Source organism: Orycteropus afer, unplaced genomic scaffold, assembly GCF_000298275.1.
Source record: "Orycteropus afer afer isolate SDZICR_OR568_19922 unplaced genomic scaffold, OryAfe1.0 scaffold00421, whole genome shotgun sequence".
Lineage (NCBI taxonomy): Eukaryota > Metazoa > Chordata > Mammalia > Tubulidentata > Orycteropodidae > Orycteropus > Orycteropus afer.
This window is the reverse complement of record NW_006922008.1, coordinates 1045161-1060731: the sequence shown is the minus strand read 5'-3', so window position 1 is coordinate 1060731 and position 15571 is coordinate 1045161. Positions and strand designations below refer to the sequence as shown.

Genomic DNA, 15571 nt, shown 5'->3' with positions numbered 1-15571 from the left:
TCCTTGCAGTGCCCCCCAAAAACCTCAGCTTGCACTCCTGTCCCACCCCATCTGGCTTCTCTAGACAGCCCCTCAACTGACCATAGAGAGTACCACAAAGAAACGAAGCCAACATTTGCCAACCTTGCCGTGTGCCAGAAGCTGTCAGCCTCGACTTTCTGATGGGCTCTCAGGGTAACGGGATGGGTTGTATCCACGGTGTCCATTGAACAGATTGCTAACATGCGCCCCAGTAGGCAGGGTTGCTGGGCTGGTAAGAGGCAGAACTGGCCTGCCAGAAGCTGATGCCTGCCTTCTTTCACCACGCTGAGCTACCAAGGGTGGGCAGGTAGGCCTTGCAAAGCCCCCAGGACTGCCTTCAGTGTTGGGAATGGGGGCCAGGGAGTGCAGTGTGTGTCTAGTGCAGTGGAGCATCTCATGGAAGGTGTGCATGGGGAGGGGTGCGTGAGGTGGGGGTGCAGGTGAGACAAGCTCTGGGGCTCACACGGGGGGGTGGGCATGTCCAGACTCGCCTGTTTTCCTTGCCCCATCTGACCCCTCCATCTTCCGGTCAGGCCCTGGGTTGGGGTTGCTTAGGGCGAGAAAGGATGACTCCACAACTGCACTTGCTGGGAGCCAGCTGAGCAGCTTTTGGGGGAGAGCCCTGGGCAGGGTGCCCTCCCCCAGCTGCCTTCAGGGAGACAGGGATGAGGCTGTAATCTGCCCAGGGGTCATTCTCCTGCCTGCCGCTGGCTGAGGCTGCGCTGAGTCAGATGCTGTTTTGAGGAGGACTCCAGCTTTGGCCAGGGGGCCAAACAGCCTGATTCTCCTCCCAGCCCGGCCAGTCATTTGCTGTGTGAGCTGGAGTGAGTGACTCACCCTCTCTGAGTTCAGCATCCCTGTCAGTCAAGTGAGCTGATGATGGTCCCCTTCTCATGGGCCTGTTGTAAGGAGTCATTAGAATAAGGCATGCAAAGCCCCTGGCACGTGGGATGGCCTCCGCCCATCTCTGCTCTGGCACTGTCTGCCCCCCAGCTCCCTCAGACTTGCAGTGGGGCACTCTGCTGCTGGTGGTCCCTGCTGAGCCACCCTACCTCTCTGGGCTTCCAGGGTTGGACTCTTAAGTGCCCTCGGAACTCTGGCCCCATCTGCTCCTCACTGTGGGGTCTGCGTGGCGGCGGAGGAGGAGATAACTGTGTCCAGAGAACTGCCTTAAACACCTCCTCTGGCAGAGAAGAAGGATGCGTGGGGTGGGGGTGGGGCCATGGGCAAGCTATCACCTGGTGGCCAGGTGTCTGGGTGCCTCACACAGCCCCACGTGGCTTGGGCCATGTGAAGACTTACAGCCTAAGAGAAGAAAGCCACGGGCTTTTTCTTTTTCTCTGTTTTTTTGCCCCACTCTGATTCCCTGCCTCCTTTCTCTGATTTACTTTCTCTTCCCTGAGGCCTTGCCTCCTCTGTCTGATTCCTCGTCTCCTCTCTTAGCCTCCCTGCCTCCTTTCTCTGATTTAATGCTTCTTTCCTGATTCCCTGCTTCTTGACTCCCTCCCTGCCTCCTCCTTCTGACTTCCTGCCTCTTCTCCCTGACTTTCCTCCTGATGCCCTGCTCCTTCTTTCTGATACCCTGTCACCTTTCTGTGACTCCCTGCCTCCTCTCTGACTCCCTCAGACCCATTTGGTCACTGACACTAGTGCACCTACACCAGGGTCTGTGGACCAGGGACAGGAGCAGGGCATGATTGAGAAACCACGGTCCCTAGGGCTCCTCTTTATCTTTTGTCTAGACAGGTGACCCCCAGCAGAGTCAAGGGAGGGACCTGTCACAGTGTGCAGCCTCTGTCCCAGAGGGGATAACTGAGTAGCGGGTTGAGGAGGGTTCATTGCTGTGGGTCTTGGCAGCCCTCTCTCCCACTGCCCACCCACAGGCATCCCCAGGACAGCTCCCTGAGGCCCAGGGGCAGGGTCGGGGGTCCTCAGCAGGGCTGCTGTTGGAGGAGAACTCCTCTTGAGTATAGCCCCCGGGCCAGCCAGGCAGGACAGGGTAGGGAGAGAAAGCTAGAGTTAGGCTTTGGCTGAGTCAAGAGCAGAATCCATTGGGTTCCACTTCATTCACACATGGGTCATTTCTTGAGCACCTACTGCATACGTGGCACTGCCCATAATCCTGCGGGATAAATTCAAAGATGGCTCAGGCATGAATGGATGGGGATGTGATGCAGGGCTTGGTGCGCCAGCCTGGCTCCCTTAACTGAGTGGACCAGTCACATAGCCTCTCTGAGTGTCATAATCCTCATTTGTGAACAGGGACAGCAATACGTACCACATCAGGAGGCGACAAGGAGACCACACAGCATGGGGTGGACTGACTAGGGGCAAACCCCTCCTTTGCTGGTTACGTGCTACGTAACCATGGGCAAGCTACTTAACCTCTCTGTGTCTCAATCTGGTCATCTGTAAGTGGAGATAATACCATTATACCTTCTGGGGTTACTGAGGGGATGAAGCCGATTAATACATGCACAGCACTTAGAACAGTACCTGGCCCCTATTAAGCATAAAATAAGTGTTACCTATTGTTAAACATGGCATATACTTAACAGGACTTGGCCCACGGCAAGGGCTTCATTAAAGTTAATTGTTCTGGCCCCAGACCTTGGGGCAGCAATATGTTGAACTGGCTGGTAGCATCTCTTCCCAACTCTGCATTCCTTGAGGTCATGCTGGTAGCTTGCAATTGGCAATGGTGGAAGTACTCATACCATGGAAACTGACAAATGCTACAAATCAAGGCTTTTCAAAAAGGTGTTTTTGAGAGCTTATTTACCAGATTAGAGCTCTGGTGGCATAGTGCCTATGGCATTTGTCTGCTAACCAGCCACTCTGCTGAAGGAAGACTTGGCAATCTACTCCTGTAAAGATTTAGAAACCCAAAGGGATTTGCTATGAGTCAGAATTGACTCGATGGCAGTGAGTTTGGTTTTTTGGTTGTTTAATTACCATACCCTACTGCACAGGGATTCGGTTGGGCAGGGTGAACAGGTATGGATCCCTCAGTACCCAGGACAGGACATTTGCCACAAGACTGGCATGTAAGAGGGTTCTCTGCCTCAAGTGGCTATCTTAAACTCTCAGCTTCATGGCCGACGTCGCAAATTAGGATGTTGGAGAGTGCCTTGAGGTAGATGGATAGGGCAGCTGACTTGGGGCATCTATCCACAGGGAGGAGGATGAGATTAGAGTTGGCTCATACAGGCCCTTTGTGCAACTCGTGTAGTGGTGCCTTCTCTGAGCTTAGGAACTTAACAGACACCCCTTCCTCTGGGCAGATGCAGCCCTCACTCCCCACCCAGCGTGGTGCTTTTGTGCAGTGCACAACCTGCACGACTGTGTGTGGCAGGCCTGGGCCACCTGCATTTCTTCACGGGAGAAGTGCTCCTCTAGAGAGCGGAGGGACTCCTGCTGAGGGAAGGGGCTTCAGACAGGAGGTGGCATTTGAGCCAGGCCCTGAAACATAAGAGAGGGAGAGGGTGTTCTGAGGAAGGAAAGGAGAGGAGGCAGAAAACTAGGTGCTCAGTGGCCTCAGGGGGATTCGGATGGGAGCTGAGCCAGGGTAGGAGGGTGGGCAGGCGTTGGGGTGGATCCAGTGTCGGCCTGCGGGGTTGTACTCATCTCCATTGGAGTTGGAAGCTTGGATCCATTTCAGCCCTCTCTCATGAGGCCAGAAGACTCCTGTGGAAAGTTCTGGGTTTGCCCCCAGAACCGTAGTCCTTGGAGTTGTGGGGGACCTTGAGTTGCCCGTGGCTCATTCCCTTGTCCTCAGACCCTGGCTGCTCAGACTCAGAACCCCAGCCTGTTTGTGAAGAGAGTGTGTGAAGCCCAGTGTGCCTCTTGCCCCTTCAAAAGCCTTGCTGTAGGAAGGCCCTTCTCTAACTGCAGGCTTTTCTCAAAAAGTCACCTCCCCCAGCCCACGCGTGGGGTGGGGGTGAGAGGGTGGGCGTCTCCTGGAGGTACACAGACTCTCAGGGGCTGCGGGACAAGCTCTGTAGGTGGAAGGAGCCCCCCAAACACAAAACGATGGGTCTGAAAGTTCTCCTGAGGAGACTCTAGGAGCCATCCGGCGCTGGGCTTGGGACCTGGCAGATGTGCTCTGGACACAGTCCAGAGACACAGTCCTCCTTCCTGGGAGGGCTGAGTGGCCATGAACCCTGTGTGTTTAAGAAATGTTCTCTGGTACCTTCCACATGTCGTGTCCTGGATCCCAGGCTCCTGGGAGGCCAAGTCAGAAGGGAGGGACAAACTAAGCGAGGAGCAGATCCTAAGACTAGTTAGCAAGCTTGGAGTCACCGCGTGCTGAGCTCTTTACAGCAACTCTTAGTTGGATCCATTTTACAGATGAGAAAAGTGAATCCCAGAAAGGTTAGCTACTTGCCCAAGATCAATAGCTAGTTAGTGGTAATCGAGGATTCAAATCCCATGCTCTAGCAATCATTATTGTCCTGTGCCTTTGAGTCAGTTCCGACTCACGGCAACACCTTGTGTCACAAAGCAGAGCTGTGCCTCGTAGGGTTTTCTTGGCTGAAATCTTTGTGGAAGCAGATCTCTGAGCTTTTCTTCCGCAGCACCACTGGGTAGGTTCAAACTGCCAACCTTTCAGTTACCAGCCAAGTACCATCCATTTGTGTCACCCAGTGACCTCCTAACAACTATGTTGTTACTGTTATTTGCCCTCCAGTTGGACCCATCTCATAGCGACCCCTCCTTGGGTTTCCGCGGCAGTATCATGACAGAAGTAGATTGTCCCATCTTCCTTCTGAGGACTGGCTGGTGGGTTTGAACCGCCAGCCTTCTGGTTAGCAGTCAAGTGCCTTAGGCACTACGCTACCTATGAGGGGGAATAAATGGGAGGGTGAATGAATGAATGAATGAGCGAGTGGATGAATGAAGGAGTAAATAAACAAGAGAGGACATGGATGAATAAGTGGATAGAACTCCAGAGTCCTTTAGACAGAGCCCAGTCCAGCATTTGCATTTTACTGATGGGAAACAGACTTAGAAAGGGGTGGTGTGGAGGAGGCCAAGGCTTCCAGCCAGGGTGGGGCAGGGTTGGGTGGTGGGGCAGGGTTGGGTCGCAGGCCCTCTGACGCCTGCCCCCTTGCTCTCTGTCCCAGTGCCGAGCCATGATGAAGACCTTGTCCAGTGGAAACTGCACGCTCAGCGTGCCCGCCAAGAACTCGTACCGCATGGTGGTGCTGGGCGCCTCGCGGGTGGGGAAGAGCTCCATCGTCTCTCGCTTCCTCAATGGCCGGTTTGATGACCAGTACACGCCCACCATCGAAGACTTCCACCGCAAGGTCTACAACATCCGCGGGGACATGTACCAGCTTGACATCCTGGACACCTCCGGCAACCATCCCTTCCCCGCCATGCGCCGGCTCTCCATCCTCACGGGTGAGGCCCGTGCAGACCCTGGGGCGGGATGAGGACGCAGCGGCACTGAGAGTGCAGGCGCGTTTGCTCAGTACTTCACAGTTTGCAAGGCACTCAGGTAGCCATTGCCTGGGATGAAACTCACAACAAGGAAGTGGAGGGGCAGAGAGGTGTGGCTGCCTAAGCCGGGGGTGGAGTCAGGCCCGCGCTCTATCCTGTTTGGCTCTGGAGCAATTAGGCTTGACAGCCTTCCAGATCATGAACTCCTGCAAACAGGCAGCAGGGACGTTCCTTTCCAGTGGACAAACTAGAGCTGAGTTCCTGGGGCCCTGTGGTCAGTCACTTCTTGGACCCTTCTCTGGACTCAGGTCTCTGACCCCTGGGCGTTTGCCTGCTCTGAGAAGGGAAAGGCAGTGACCTGGGCAACAGTCAGCCAGAGCGAGGTCAGAGCCAAGGGCCAAACCAGAGGCTTGGTGATAGAGCAGTTGTGGTGCTGGTGGTAGTCCACACTTAGAGCTGTGCACCTGGCCGTGTTCTTAGCAGTTGGTTTGTTTTCACTTGGGAGGTATGTACAGAAATACCTAAAACTAGTGAGGAGGGGTCTTCAGAGAGTTAGGGACACAGTCAGGGACACGTGTGAGGGTGGGGCATCATTTACATTGCTGTGGGGAGTTCCATGTGGGCAGGCCCAGAAACCAGTGTGCCCGGCCCAGTCCTGGCTCTACTGCTTCCTGGTTTGATAACGCCGGGCCAGGGGCTTTACCTTTTGGTACCTCAGTTTCTTCACTTGTAGACCTGGTGTTGTATTAACACCTATCTCACTGGTCATGAGAATTAACTGAGTTAACGTGTGAAGTGCTTGATGAGGGGACAGTAAAACCCACTGCCATAGAATCCATTCCAATTCATAGTGACCCCAGAGGACAGAGCAGAACTGTCAGTCTTTAGGAAAGCAGACCACCTCTTCTTTCTCCTGCGGAGCAGCTGGGGGGTTCAAACCAATGACCTTTTGCTTAGCAGCCCAGTGCTTTAACCGCTACACACCAGAGCTCCTCGAGGAGAGAGTGCTCAGTAAACACTGGTTTCAGGTTGGATCAGCATTTATAGGGTGCCTGCTGTACACTATACAGAGTCATTTCCCAAGCTGTCCCGCCTCCCATTGCTGGGCAGTGATGAAGAGAGGAAGCAGACAAGTGAGCTTGCAGCCACCACTAAAATAATCCCTTGAATCAAGATACTTCTACACCAGGAAACCCAAAACTGTGTCTGCCCTTTCCCCTGTGCTCCAGCCAGGCCTGAGGCCAGTGGGTGGGCCTCTCTATGGGTGCTTCCTCTGCCAGGCTGTCCTTGCTGACCATCTGACCCATTTACATTCCCCTTCATCCATCATTTTGGATGCGAGTGTGTGGGTAGTGTGAATCCTGGGTTGACCTGGGTAGCTTAGATAGGTTATGTAATCTCTCTGAATCTCAGCCTCTCCAGCTGCACAATGGGTATAATCTTGCTTTTCCTCTCTACTGGCCATGAGAATGGAAAGAGGGCACCTGTGAGGATTGTGGTGGTTACGGTTATGTGTCAACTTGGCTAGGCCTGGTTGAGTGGCTGGGCAGCTGGAGGTAGTATTCCCCATGATGAGGCTGGTGATCAACTCCATGGTGGAATCTACAGGAGCAGCTGAGTAGCTGCCTTAGGGGTATGGTCTGCTTCCAGTGTATAAGAGGAAGCTTTGAGAACGGTCTTGAGCCTTTTGGTACTCTTGGCCCCTGCATTTGCCTGAGTATTCATTTCAGTAGCCTGCCATGTTGTCTGCCGATGTTGAGACTGTTTCTGGACTTGAACTAGTGGCCTGTTGTGTTGCTTGATAATTTGGGGACTGTGCCATTTTACTTGTCAACCTTAGATTCATGAGCCTCAGCAGCCAGCAGCTGCCTGAGTTAGGAGTTACCTCGAGCCCCAGTGGGCTGGGAGCAAGAGGCAGAGCTAAAGCCCAAGGTCAAAGGGCTTTCACCCAGCCCCTAGAGCTGGCACTTTGCATCGGACTTTTAGCCTTCTAAACTGTAAGAGAATAAATCCGTTTGTTAAAGCCACCCACTTGTGGCATTTTCTGTTAGAGCGGCACTGGGGAACCAAAACCGCAGCTTCCAGCACACAGTGGGAACTGCATGAATGGTTGCTCACTCTGTTGGGGAGGGGACTGTGCGTCCACTGATAGAAGGAAGGCTAATGTCAGAGGGAGCAGGCAGATGTAGAGAAGGGACCATGTGCACATCATTAAAATTTGTTTTTAGTTACACAAGTAATCCATGACCACCTCTTCTTTAAACATTACAGACAAGGCTCAAGGCACTGTCCCCAGCTCCCAGAGGTGGCTGCCCAACCAGTTAGGTGTTAATTTTTCTAGACATCCCATGAATACGTTGGCATTCATAATTACGTTCCTAGAATAGACGTCGTTTTTGTCTGTGTGTTACGTACATCCCTGGAATAGATCGTCATTTTTGTCTGTCTGTGTGTTACGTGTACCATTCTGAACACATCTGCCTGCCTCTTGCTTTTCTCGCTCACCAGCCCGTGCCTCACTTTCTAGCCTGGTGCCTGTGTGCAGGAAATTCTGAAAGCCATTCATTCCACTGCCAGTTCTTCTTCCAGCTGCCAGCCGGGGCCAGTCTCTGATGCCTGGCATCACTGTCTTGCATTTGAGTATGTCAGGGCGGCCAAGTCCTCTGGGGCTCAGGATTAGCCTAACGGGATGGGGTTTGGCAGCCCAAGCAGAAACAGTTGCCAAGCTGATGTTGCCTCACAAGTACCTTTCAAAACAGCCCACGTTGTAAGTCATTCCACTCCCTGCCATCCGTTCAGCCAGCTCTGCTGAACACCCACTGTGTGCCGGGCCCTGGAGGGGATGAGGATGAGTGGGAGGTGCAAGGCCACCCCACTTCAGGGTGCACTGCTCGGAGCACACAGCTGGAATGTGACTCTGACTGTGGTATGTGCTGTTATGGGGGGGACACGTGGCAGAGGATGGGGGCAGAGGATGGGGGCAGCCAGTTCTGTGAGAAGCTGGAATCGTTTGCCTCTCCTCTCAAGGACTTGGGCCAGTTGCACACTGCCCTGAACCTCAGTTTCCTTATCAGTAGAATGGGAGTATTGACATCAGTGCAGGTCCCAGTCTCCACAACTCTAAACTCATTAAGAGTTTAGCAAAAATGAGGAAGGTGCTTTGAGAACTAGATTGAGATAATTGTAGCAAAATCTAGAAACTGGGGGAGGAGGCCCTGAGCCCTTTTTCTCCTGTCCATACCCCCCACTACCACCACCTCCCCATCCGTCCCTGTTTCAGATTTTGAAACAGGGCAGTGAGGTAAAGAGAGTGTAAGCCTTGGAGGCACTTACTCACTTATTCATCTCATGATTTATTCAAGAAGCAGAGAGCAACTACTGTGTGCCAGGCACAGGCTAGGTGAGGACAGAATTCAGTCCACGTCTTGGCCTTGCCACCTCGAAGCTGTGTGATCCTGGGCAAGTTGATTGCCCTTTCGGAGCCTCAATTGGCTCACCTGTAGCAAGAATGTAATAAAGAGGTTTTGGGAAGAGGCTGGGACAGTGGGCGTGAAGCCCCTGATCCTGTACTTGGATCCCATGAGACAGTATTTCACCTGCAAAGAACAGATGGGGAAACTGAGGTGTAGAGAAGTTGTGTGACTCACTCAAGGTCACCTGGCTCATAAATGGAGGAGGCACTGTGGCCACAGACACTGAGAGCCTGCTAGGTGTCAGGTGCTATTCCAGTTCCTGGGGATGTGCACCGAACCAGACTTGCAAGGCCCCTACTCTCATAGAAATGACCTTTACTGTTATCCTAACACAGTCCAGGAGTCACTGTCTCCAGCCCGGCCAAAGCATGTGTAGAATTAGCTCTGTTTGAACCGGCCTCTGTGACTTTAGGCCAGTGATTTAACTAACCCCTCTGAGCTTCAGTGCCCTGCTGTTGGAAAATGGAGACAGTAATAGCAGCTGCCTCTCAGAGTGAGGGTGAGTATCCCACTTGTAGGCCGTGGCACACCTGCACAAGGAAGCAGTCGTGACCGAGAATTGGTCGGGTGGAGAGAGAGCTGGAGAGGTCAGGGGCAAGCAGTGACTCACCTCCCTGCCTCCCTGGGTGTCTCCCCTGCAGGCGATGTCTTTATCCTGGTCTTCAGCCTGGATAGCCGGGAGTCCTTCGACGAGGTCAAGCGCCTCCAGAAGCAGATCCTGGAGGTCAAGTCCTGCCTAAAGAACAAGACCAAGGAGGCGGCCGAGCTGCCCATGGTCATCTGTGGCAACAAGAATGACCACGGGGAGCTGTGCCGCCAGGTGCCCACCACCGAGGCCGAGCTGCTGGTGTCAGGCGACGAGAATTGTGCCTACTTCGAGGTATCGGCCAAGAAGAACACTAACGTGGACGAGATGTTCTACGTGCTCTTCACCATGGCCAAGCTGCCGCACGAGATGAGCCCAGCGCTGCACCGGAAGATCTCGGTGCAGTACGGCGACGCCTTTCACCCGAGGCCCTTCTGCATGCGCCGCGTGAAGGAGATGGACGCCTATGGCATGGTCTCGCCCTTTGCCCGGCGCCCTAGCGTCAACAGTGACCTCAAGTACATCAAGGCCAAGGTCCTGCGGGAGGGCCAGACCCGCGAGAGGGACAAATGCACCATCCAGTAGCGGGAGGGATACTGGGGCAGGCTTGGGCACTGCCTGAAGGGAGGTGGCCCCAGACGCCTGCCTCCTGCCACCCACATCCCCAAAGGGGTGACTCCAACAGCAGTCTTGTCTGAGGACCGTTGGCGCCTGATTGAGGACCATGGCATTAAGCTCTGTGCATTCTTCTGCCACCTCGCCACTTCTTGGCATCCTTGTTTCCATGGCTTCTCTGTTGGTCCAGCTCCCCGTGGTCAGATGTGACCCTGCAGAGGAGGAGATGGTTGCAGATGGCTGGCTTTATACGGAGACCAGGGTTGGAGCATCCCTGCTCTTGAGTTGGGACAAACCCTGATGCCAAAGGGGCCAGGATTCCTGCATCTAGCCGAGCCTCGTGGAACAGGCCTCAGGATATGGGAGCAGTCTCTGCGCTCCTGGTGTGAGACCCAGCTTGGTCTAGGTGGCAGTTGGGAGAAACTCCTCCACCCAACCCCAATCCTGAAATGCCTGCCCTCTGGCTCAGCTGTTTTGCCTGCCACCAAGGTGACCATTGGCTGACCCTGACGTTGAGCCACTGGCCTCTGTGTATTTGAGATGGATGTGACCACATCAGTCTCCTGGACCGCATCTATTTTCAGGACTAGATCCGTCTCCCAGACCATGTCCATGTCCCAGAGCACATCCATATCCCAGACCATGTCCATGTCCTGGACACATCCATGTCCCAGACTACGTCCGTGTCCCAGACCGTGTCCATGTCCCAGACCATGTCTTTGTCCTGGGCACATTCTTGTCCCAGACCACATCTACATCCCAGACCGTGTCCTTGTCCCCATGTCCATGCCCCAGACCATGACCATGTCCAAGACCACATCCACATCTCAGACCATGTCTACATCCCGGATTGTGTCCACATCCCCATGCCCATGCCCCAGACCATGTTCATGTCCCAAGACCACATCTACGTCTCAGACCATGTCTGTGTCCTGGACCGCGCCCATGTCGTAAACACATCCATCTCCTAGACATGTCCACGTCCCAGACTATGGCCATGTCCCAGAATACATCCATATCCTGTACCAAGTCCATGTCCCAGACCACATCTGTATCCCCCAAACCTCTCCTGGTCGCTCTGTCTAGTGGCTGTGTAATTGCTGTCATGTATATTGGGTAGACATGGAAACTGTACTGTAAAAAACCTGGTGACCCCTCCTGCCAGGCCCCTGCCCGGTTCAGACCCACTGCCTCCCCTGGGGACACCTTCCTCCCCTGCCTGCAGAGAGGGTCCCTAGGGCCTGTCTGCAACTCGACACTGACCTTCGGACAGAGCTTTCTAGTTTACAGAGCATGTGTACCATCATGGGGCAGGCAGGGCTGCTTCTCCTTGTCCCCATTTCACTGAGAAGGAAATGGACTTGGGGAGTGGGGTGCCCCAGGCCTTACCCCCTGCTAGTTCAGGGTAGAGCTCTGCCTAGACCCAGCTGTCCTACACTGTGCTTGTTCCTCAAGCATTTACTGAGCACCTACTGGGTGCTGGTCCACTGTGCGCTAGGAAACAAAGAGGATGAGGGGGTGCACTCTGGGTCCCCAAGGCTGGGCTTTTCTCCACCCCTGGCCCATTTCCTTTCACCCACGTCTGGCCTCTGCCCTCTGTGCCCCCCCCCCACCGCCTTCTGCACACACAGCTGTTGGGGGGGAAGGAGGAGCAGCAGGGAGCCAGAGCTGAGCCTAGGAGAGGCTGCACAGAGAAGCTCTTGATGGGCCTTTTCCTTGTGCCAGGGACTGGGCTGTGCTGAGTACCACCATGTACCCAGGCTTGGTGGGATTTGAACCTGTCAATCAGAAGACCCTCATCATCAGCTGTTAACAAACATATTTTGTATTTTAATCTCTTTAGAAATACTGACGTTTAGGACCACAAAGAATCATAGTGATTATCTAGTGAGTCCAAGGACCAGAGAAGGCAAGTAATTTGCCTCAGGTCACACAGCATGTCTGAGTGGCAGAAGCATGGCCAGGTCTGGGCATTTCGGCACACACACCATGATGTGACCCCTCTGATTTCTTCCTCAGCTCCTGGGGCCTTCAGGGATTCGGGCGTCTTGTCCCAACCTTCTCCCTCAATGGGCTCGTGAGGGCTCCTGTAGATAGTGTGTGCCTCATGCCCATGTACATACATGCACCCAGATGTAAACACACAGACACATGTCCCAGCCCCAGCTCTGGACACCATGCCAGCTCTGTTAGGCAGAGCCCCAACCCTGCTTCTGTCCCCAATGCACCCCCAGCCTGAGCTCCCCCCAACCAGTCCAGGTTGTGTGACCAAGACAGGTGCATGGCCTGGTCTCACCTGCTGCCCTGGTACCTGTGTGTACACTAGCCATTAAAGTGGGTTGATTTCTAAGCTGTGTCCACCACCGCGTCTGTTTCCTGTATTTCCACCAGCAGGTCTGCCTCTTCCCCAACCAATGCTGGTTGGCCTTTCCCTCCCTGAGATGCCCTGCTGTGTCAGCATGGAGTCAGTCTTCACATTTCAGTAGGGGAGTGAGGGGTGGGAGGAAGGGAATGAAACCGGGGGATAGGAGGTAGTGCCCCTCCCTCAGCCCCTCGGGCACTTTGTGGAGTGGTAGTTTTGCCCCCAGGAGACATTTGGGTCTGTCTGGAGACATTTTTCGTTGTCACGATTAGGGACAAAGAGGGAGCTGCCAGCATCTGATGAGCAGAGGCCAGAGATGCTGTCAGACATCCTCTGGTGTTCAGGACAGGCCCTCCAGTGCACCAGCGAGCAGCTTCAGATGGTGGAGCGTGGAGCCCCGGGCACAGCCCACACAGTGTGTGCCTGGTACAATGCACTGCTCTCCAGACAGTTCCCAGTAGACACTGGACAACCCTCCTGTGCCCTGTGCAGTGAGCCTGGATGTCTGAGGATTGAGTGAGGGGGTAGGGAGGGCCAGTGGGGTAGAGGGAGAAGGGTACTGTCCCCAGACAGCTTCAGATGCACCACTTTGGACTGAGCGATCTTCCTCTGGGCAGAGGGAAGAGAAGGGAGCCAGCCCAGTCCCTACGCTACATCTCCAATCCTGGGCCACCTTCCCATTGGCTCCATGAGGAGCACAGTCATATTCACCTGTTGCATGATGAGGACTCAGGCTTGCCCAAGCTGGCTATTCATGTGAGTGAGAGAGGGGAGAGGGGAGGGCGGTTGACCTTTGGATCATTGGACAAATGCTACTGACCCTGATTAGATGCTAGGCCTGGAGGTGGAGGTTGCAAGGGAAACAGGAAAAGGAGCTCAGGGTCCAGTTGGAAAGACCCCCTGTCACCTGATGAAACCAGGTGAGCCAGCTGTGACTGTAGCAAGCCCAGGCGAGCCTGGTAGCCCAGCTCCCCTCCAGCCCTTTGCCTGCACTTACCACCGAAAACCTGCGTGGGCAGCAGGTCACTCTGACACTTTCTTGGTTCTGGTTTTCGCAAATGTGGAGCGTGGAGATCAACATTGCTTGTCAGCACCAGGCCCTCCCCCGCCCCACACACACCCAAAGAAGAGCTAAACAAGGGTGGGGGCTGGGTCACCCATGGAAGCCCACCTCTGCCACTCACTCCCTCCATGTGGGACTCTGAGAAAGTTGTGTTGTCTGCTGGGCCTCAGTTTCTTCATCTGTAAATGAGAAGTAAGAGCTCCTGAGAGGCACAAACTGTTACCAAAAAAAAAAAACCCACTGCCGTCAAGTTGCTTCTGATTCTTAGCAACCCATTGGGTTTCCGAGGCGTAAGAAGTAGATTGCCCAGTCTTCCTTCCGTGCACAAACTGTTCAGTGCTTAGAAACTGCTGAACTGAAAGGTTGGTGATTTGAACCCACCCAGCGGTACCTTGGAAGAAAGGCCTGGCGATCTGTATCTGAAAAGACACAGACATGAAAACGCTATGAAGCAGTTCTATTCTGCGCACGTGGGGTCACTGTGAGGCAAATGGACTCAACTAACAACGAATGGGAGATGGGGAGGACAGCAGCTGGAGTGGATCACACGCTAACAGCCCCTTCAGCCCGGACACTCTCCACATGCAGGAATTAATATTCCTATTACACAATCCCAGCATTCCAGTCGTCACTAAACAGAACACACATGCTCAAGCCCCAGCCCACTCCCTGCATCCCACAGGCTCGCCCAGGAACAGGGTTATGGCACTGAGGAGGATGACAGTGACTTCACCAATGACATTTCTTCACCCTGGGACAGGGTGGAATCAGGTTGTAGGAAAATTCCCCTCACGGTGGACCCATTCGCAGAGGAGCCTGGGATAGCCAGCTTCTTGAACGCTAAGTACTTGCTCTGTTCCGCCTCCCTAGACCTGTCACTTACTCAAGAGAAAAACTTGAATCTGCGTCATGGCTTGGTGGGGACTGGTGGGAGGCCTGCCAGGGTTCAGCAGCAAAGGCCGATGGAAACAGGGAGGGAAAGGGAGCCAGGGCTTTGAACCGGCTCACTCCGGTTCAACTCCTTGCTGAGAATTTGCATTTCCACCCCAGAAATCCTGTGTCAGAATCTGCATTTTAAGAGGCCCCAGATGATTGTTATGTCAATATAAGACTCACCCGCGGGTCTAAGACTCACCCGAGGGTCTGGTTAAGTGCAGATTCTGATCCTTATATCTGGGGGGGTGTTGTTGTTGTTGTTGTTATGTGCTGTGTCGTGGAGTTGGACCGACTCATAGCGACCCCTCCTTGGGTTTCTGAGGCAGTATCACTACGGAAGTAGATTGCCCCATCTTCCTTCCAAGGAGTGGCTGGTGGATTTGAACTGCCAGCCTTCTGGTTAGCAGTCAAGTGCCTTAGGCACTACGCTACCAGAACTTAGAGAAGTAAATTCTCAGCCGGAGGTCCAAATTGAATGAACTGTTCAAAGCCCTGAAGGGAACTGACTTGGGTTGAAGATCTACTGTGCACCAAGCGTGGTGCTGGCTTGGTACCTGCATCCTCATTGGGTCCTAGGCTAAGGGTGATGGATGCCTTTTATGTACAAGGGAACTGAGGCTCAGAGAAGTAAAATCATTTGCCAAGGTTGCACAGCCAGTAAGTGGCAGAGCTGGGCTAGAATCCACATCTGGTTCCAAAGCCTGTTTTCTCTGCAGAACTTTTGTAACTGAGCTGACTGAGGGGCTGTTCTCTGGAGGGGGAGGCCAATGGGTCAGGGTGCAATGTCTGAACATGGTTCAAAGAACACCAAAAACCAACACCAAACCAGTTACCGTCGAGTGGATTCTGACTCCTGGCAACCCCAGGTGTGTCCGAGTAGAACTGTGCTCCACGGCCTTGTCAATGGCTGGTTTTTCAGAAGATGATCACCAGGGCTTTATTCTGAAGTGCCTCTGGGGGGACTTGAACCTCCAACCTTCTGTTAGCAGCCAAGTATGTGAACCATTTGCACCACACAGGGACTCCCCAGAGAACTAAAAAAAAAACAAAAAAAAAACTCACTGCTGTCA

At 53.9% G+C, this 15571-nt stretch overlaps 1 protein-coding gene across 1 annotated transcript; it reads left to right on the top strand.

The window, feature by feature from the left end:
• Positions 1–5156: 5156 nt before the first annotated feature.
• On the top strand, positions 5157–10110 carry RASD2 (RASD family member 2). The gene is made up of 2 exons (XM_007953975.2): positions 5157–5427; positions 9581–10110. The coding sequence occupies exons 1-2, from the start codon at positions 5157–5159 to the stop codon at positions 10108–10110; spliced, it is 801 nt and encodes a 266-aa protein (XP_007952166.1).
• Positions 10111–15571: the final 5461 nt, after the last annotated feature.

Excerpts from the sequence above, each read along its gene's own strand:
- RASD2 (XM_007953975.2), top strand. The coding sequence starts at position 5,157 with ATGATGAAGACCTTGTCCAGTGGAAACTGCACGCTCAGCGTGCCCGCC. Across the intron at positions 5,428-9,580 it reads CCGGCTCTCCATCCTCACGG|GCGATGTCTTTATCCTGGTC; the intron begins GTGAGGCCCGTG and ends TCTCCCCTGCAG.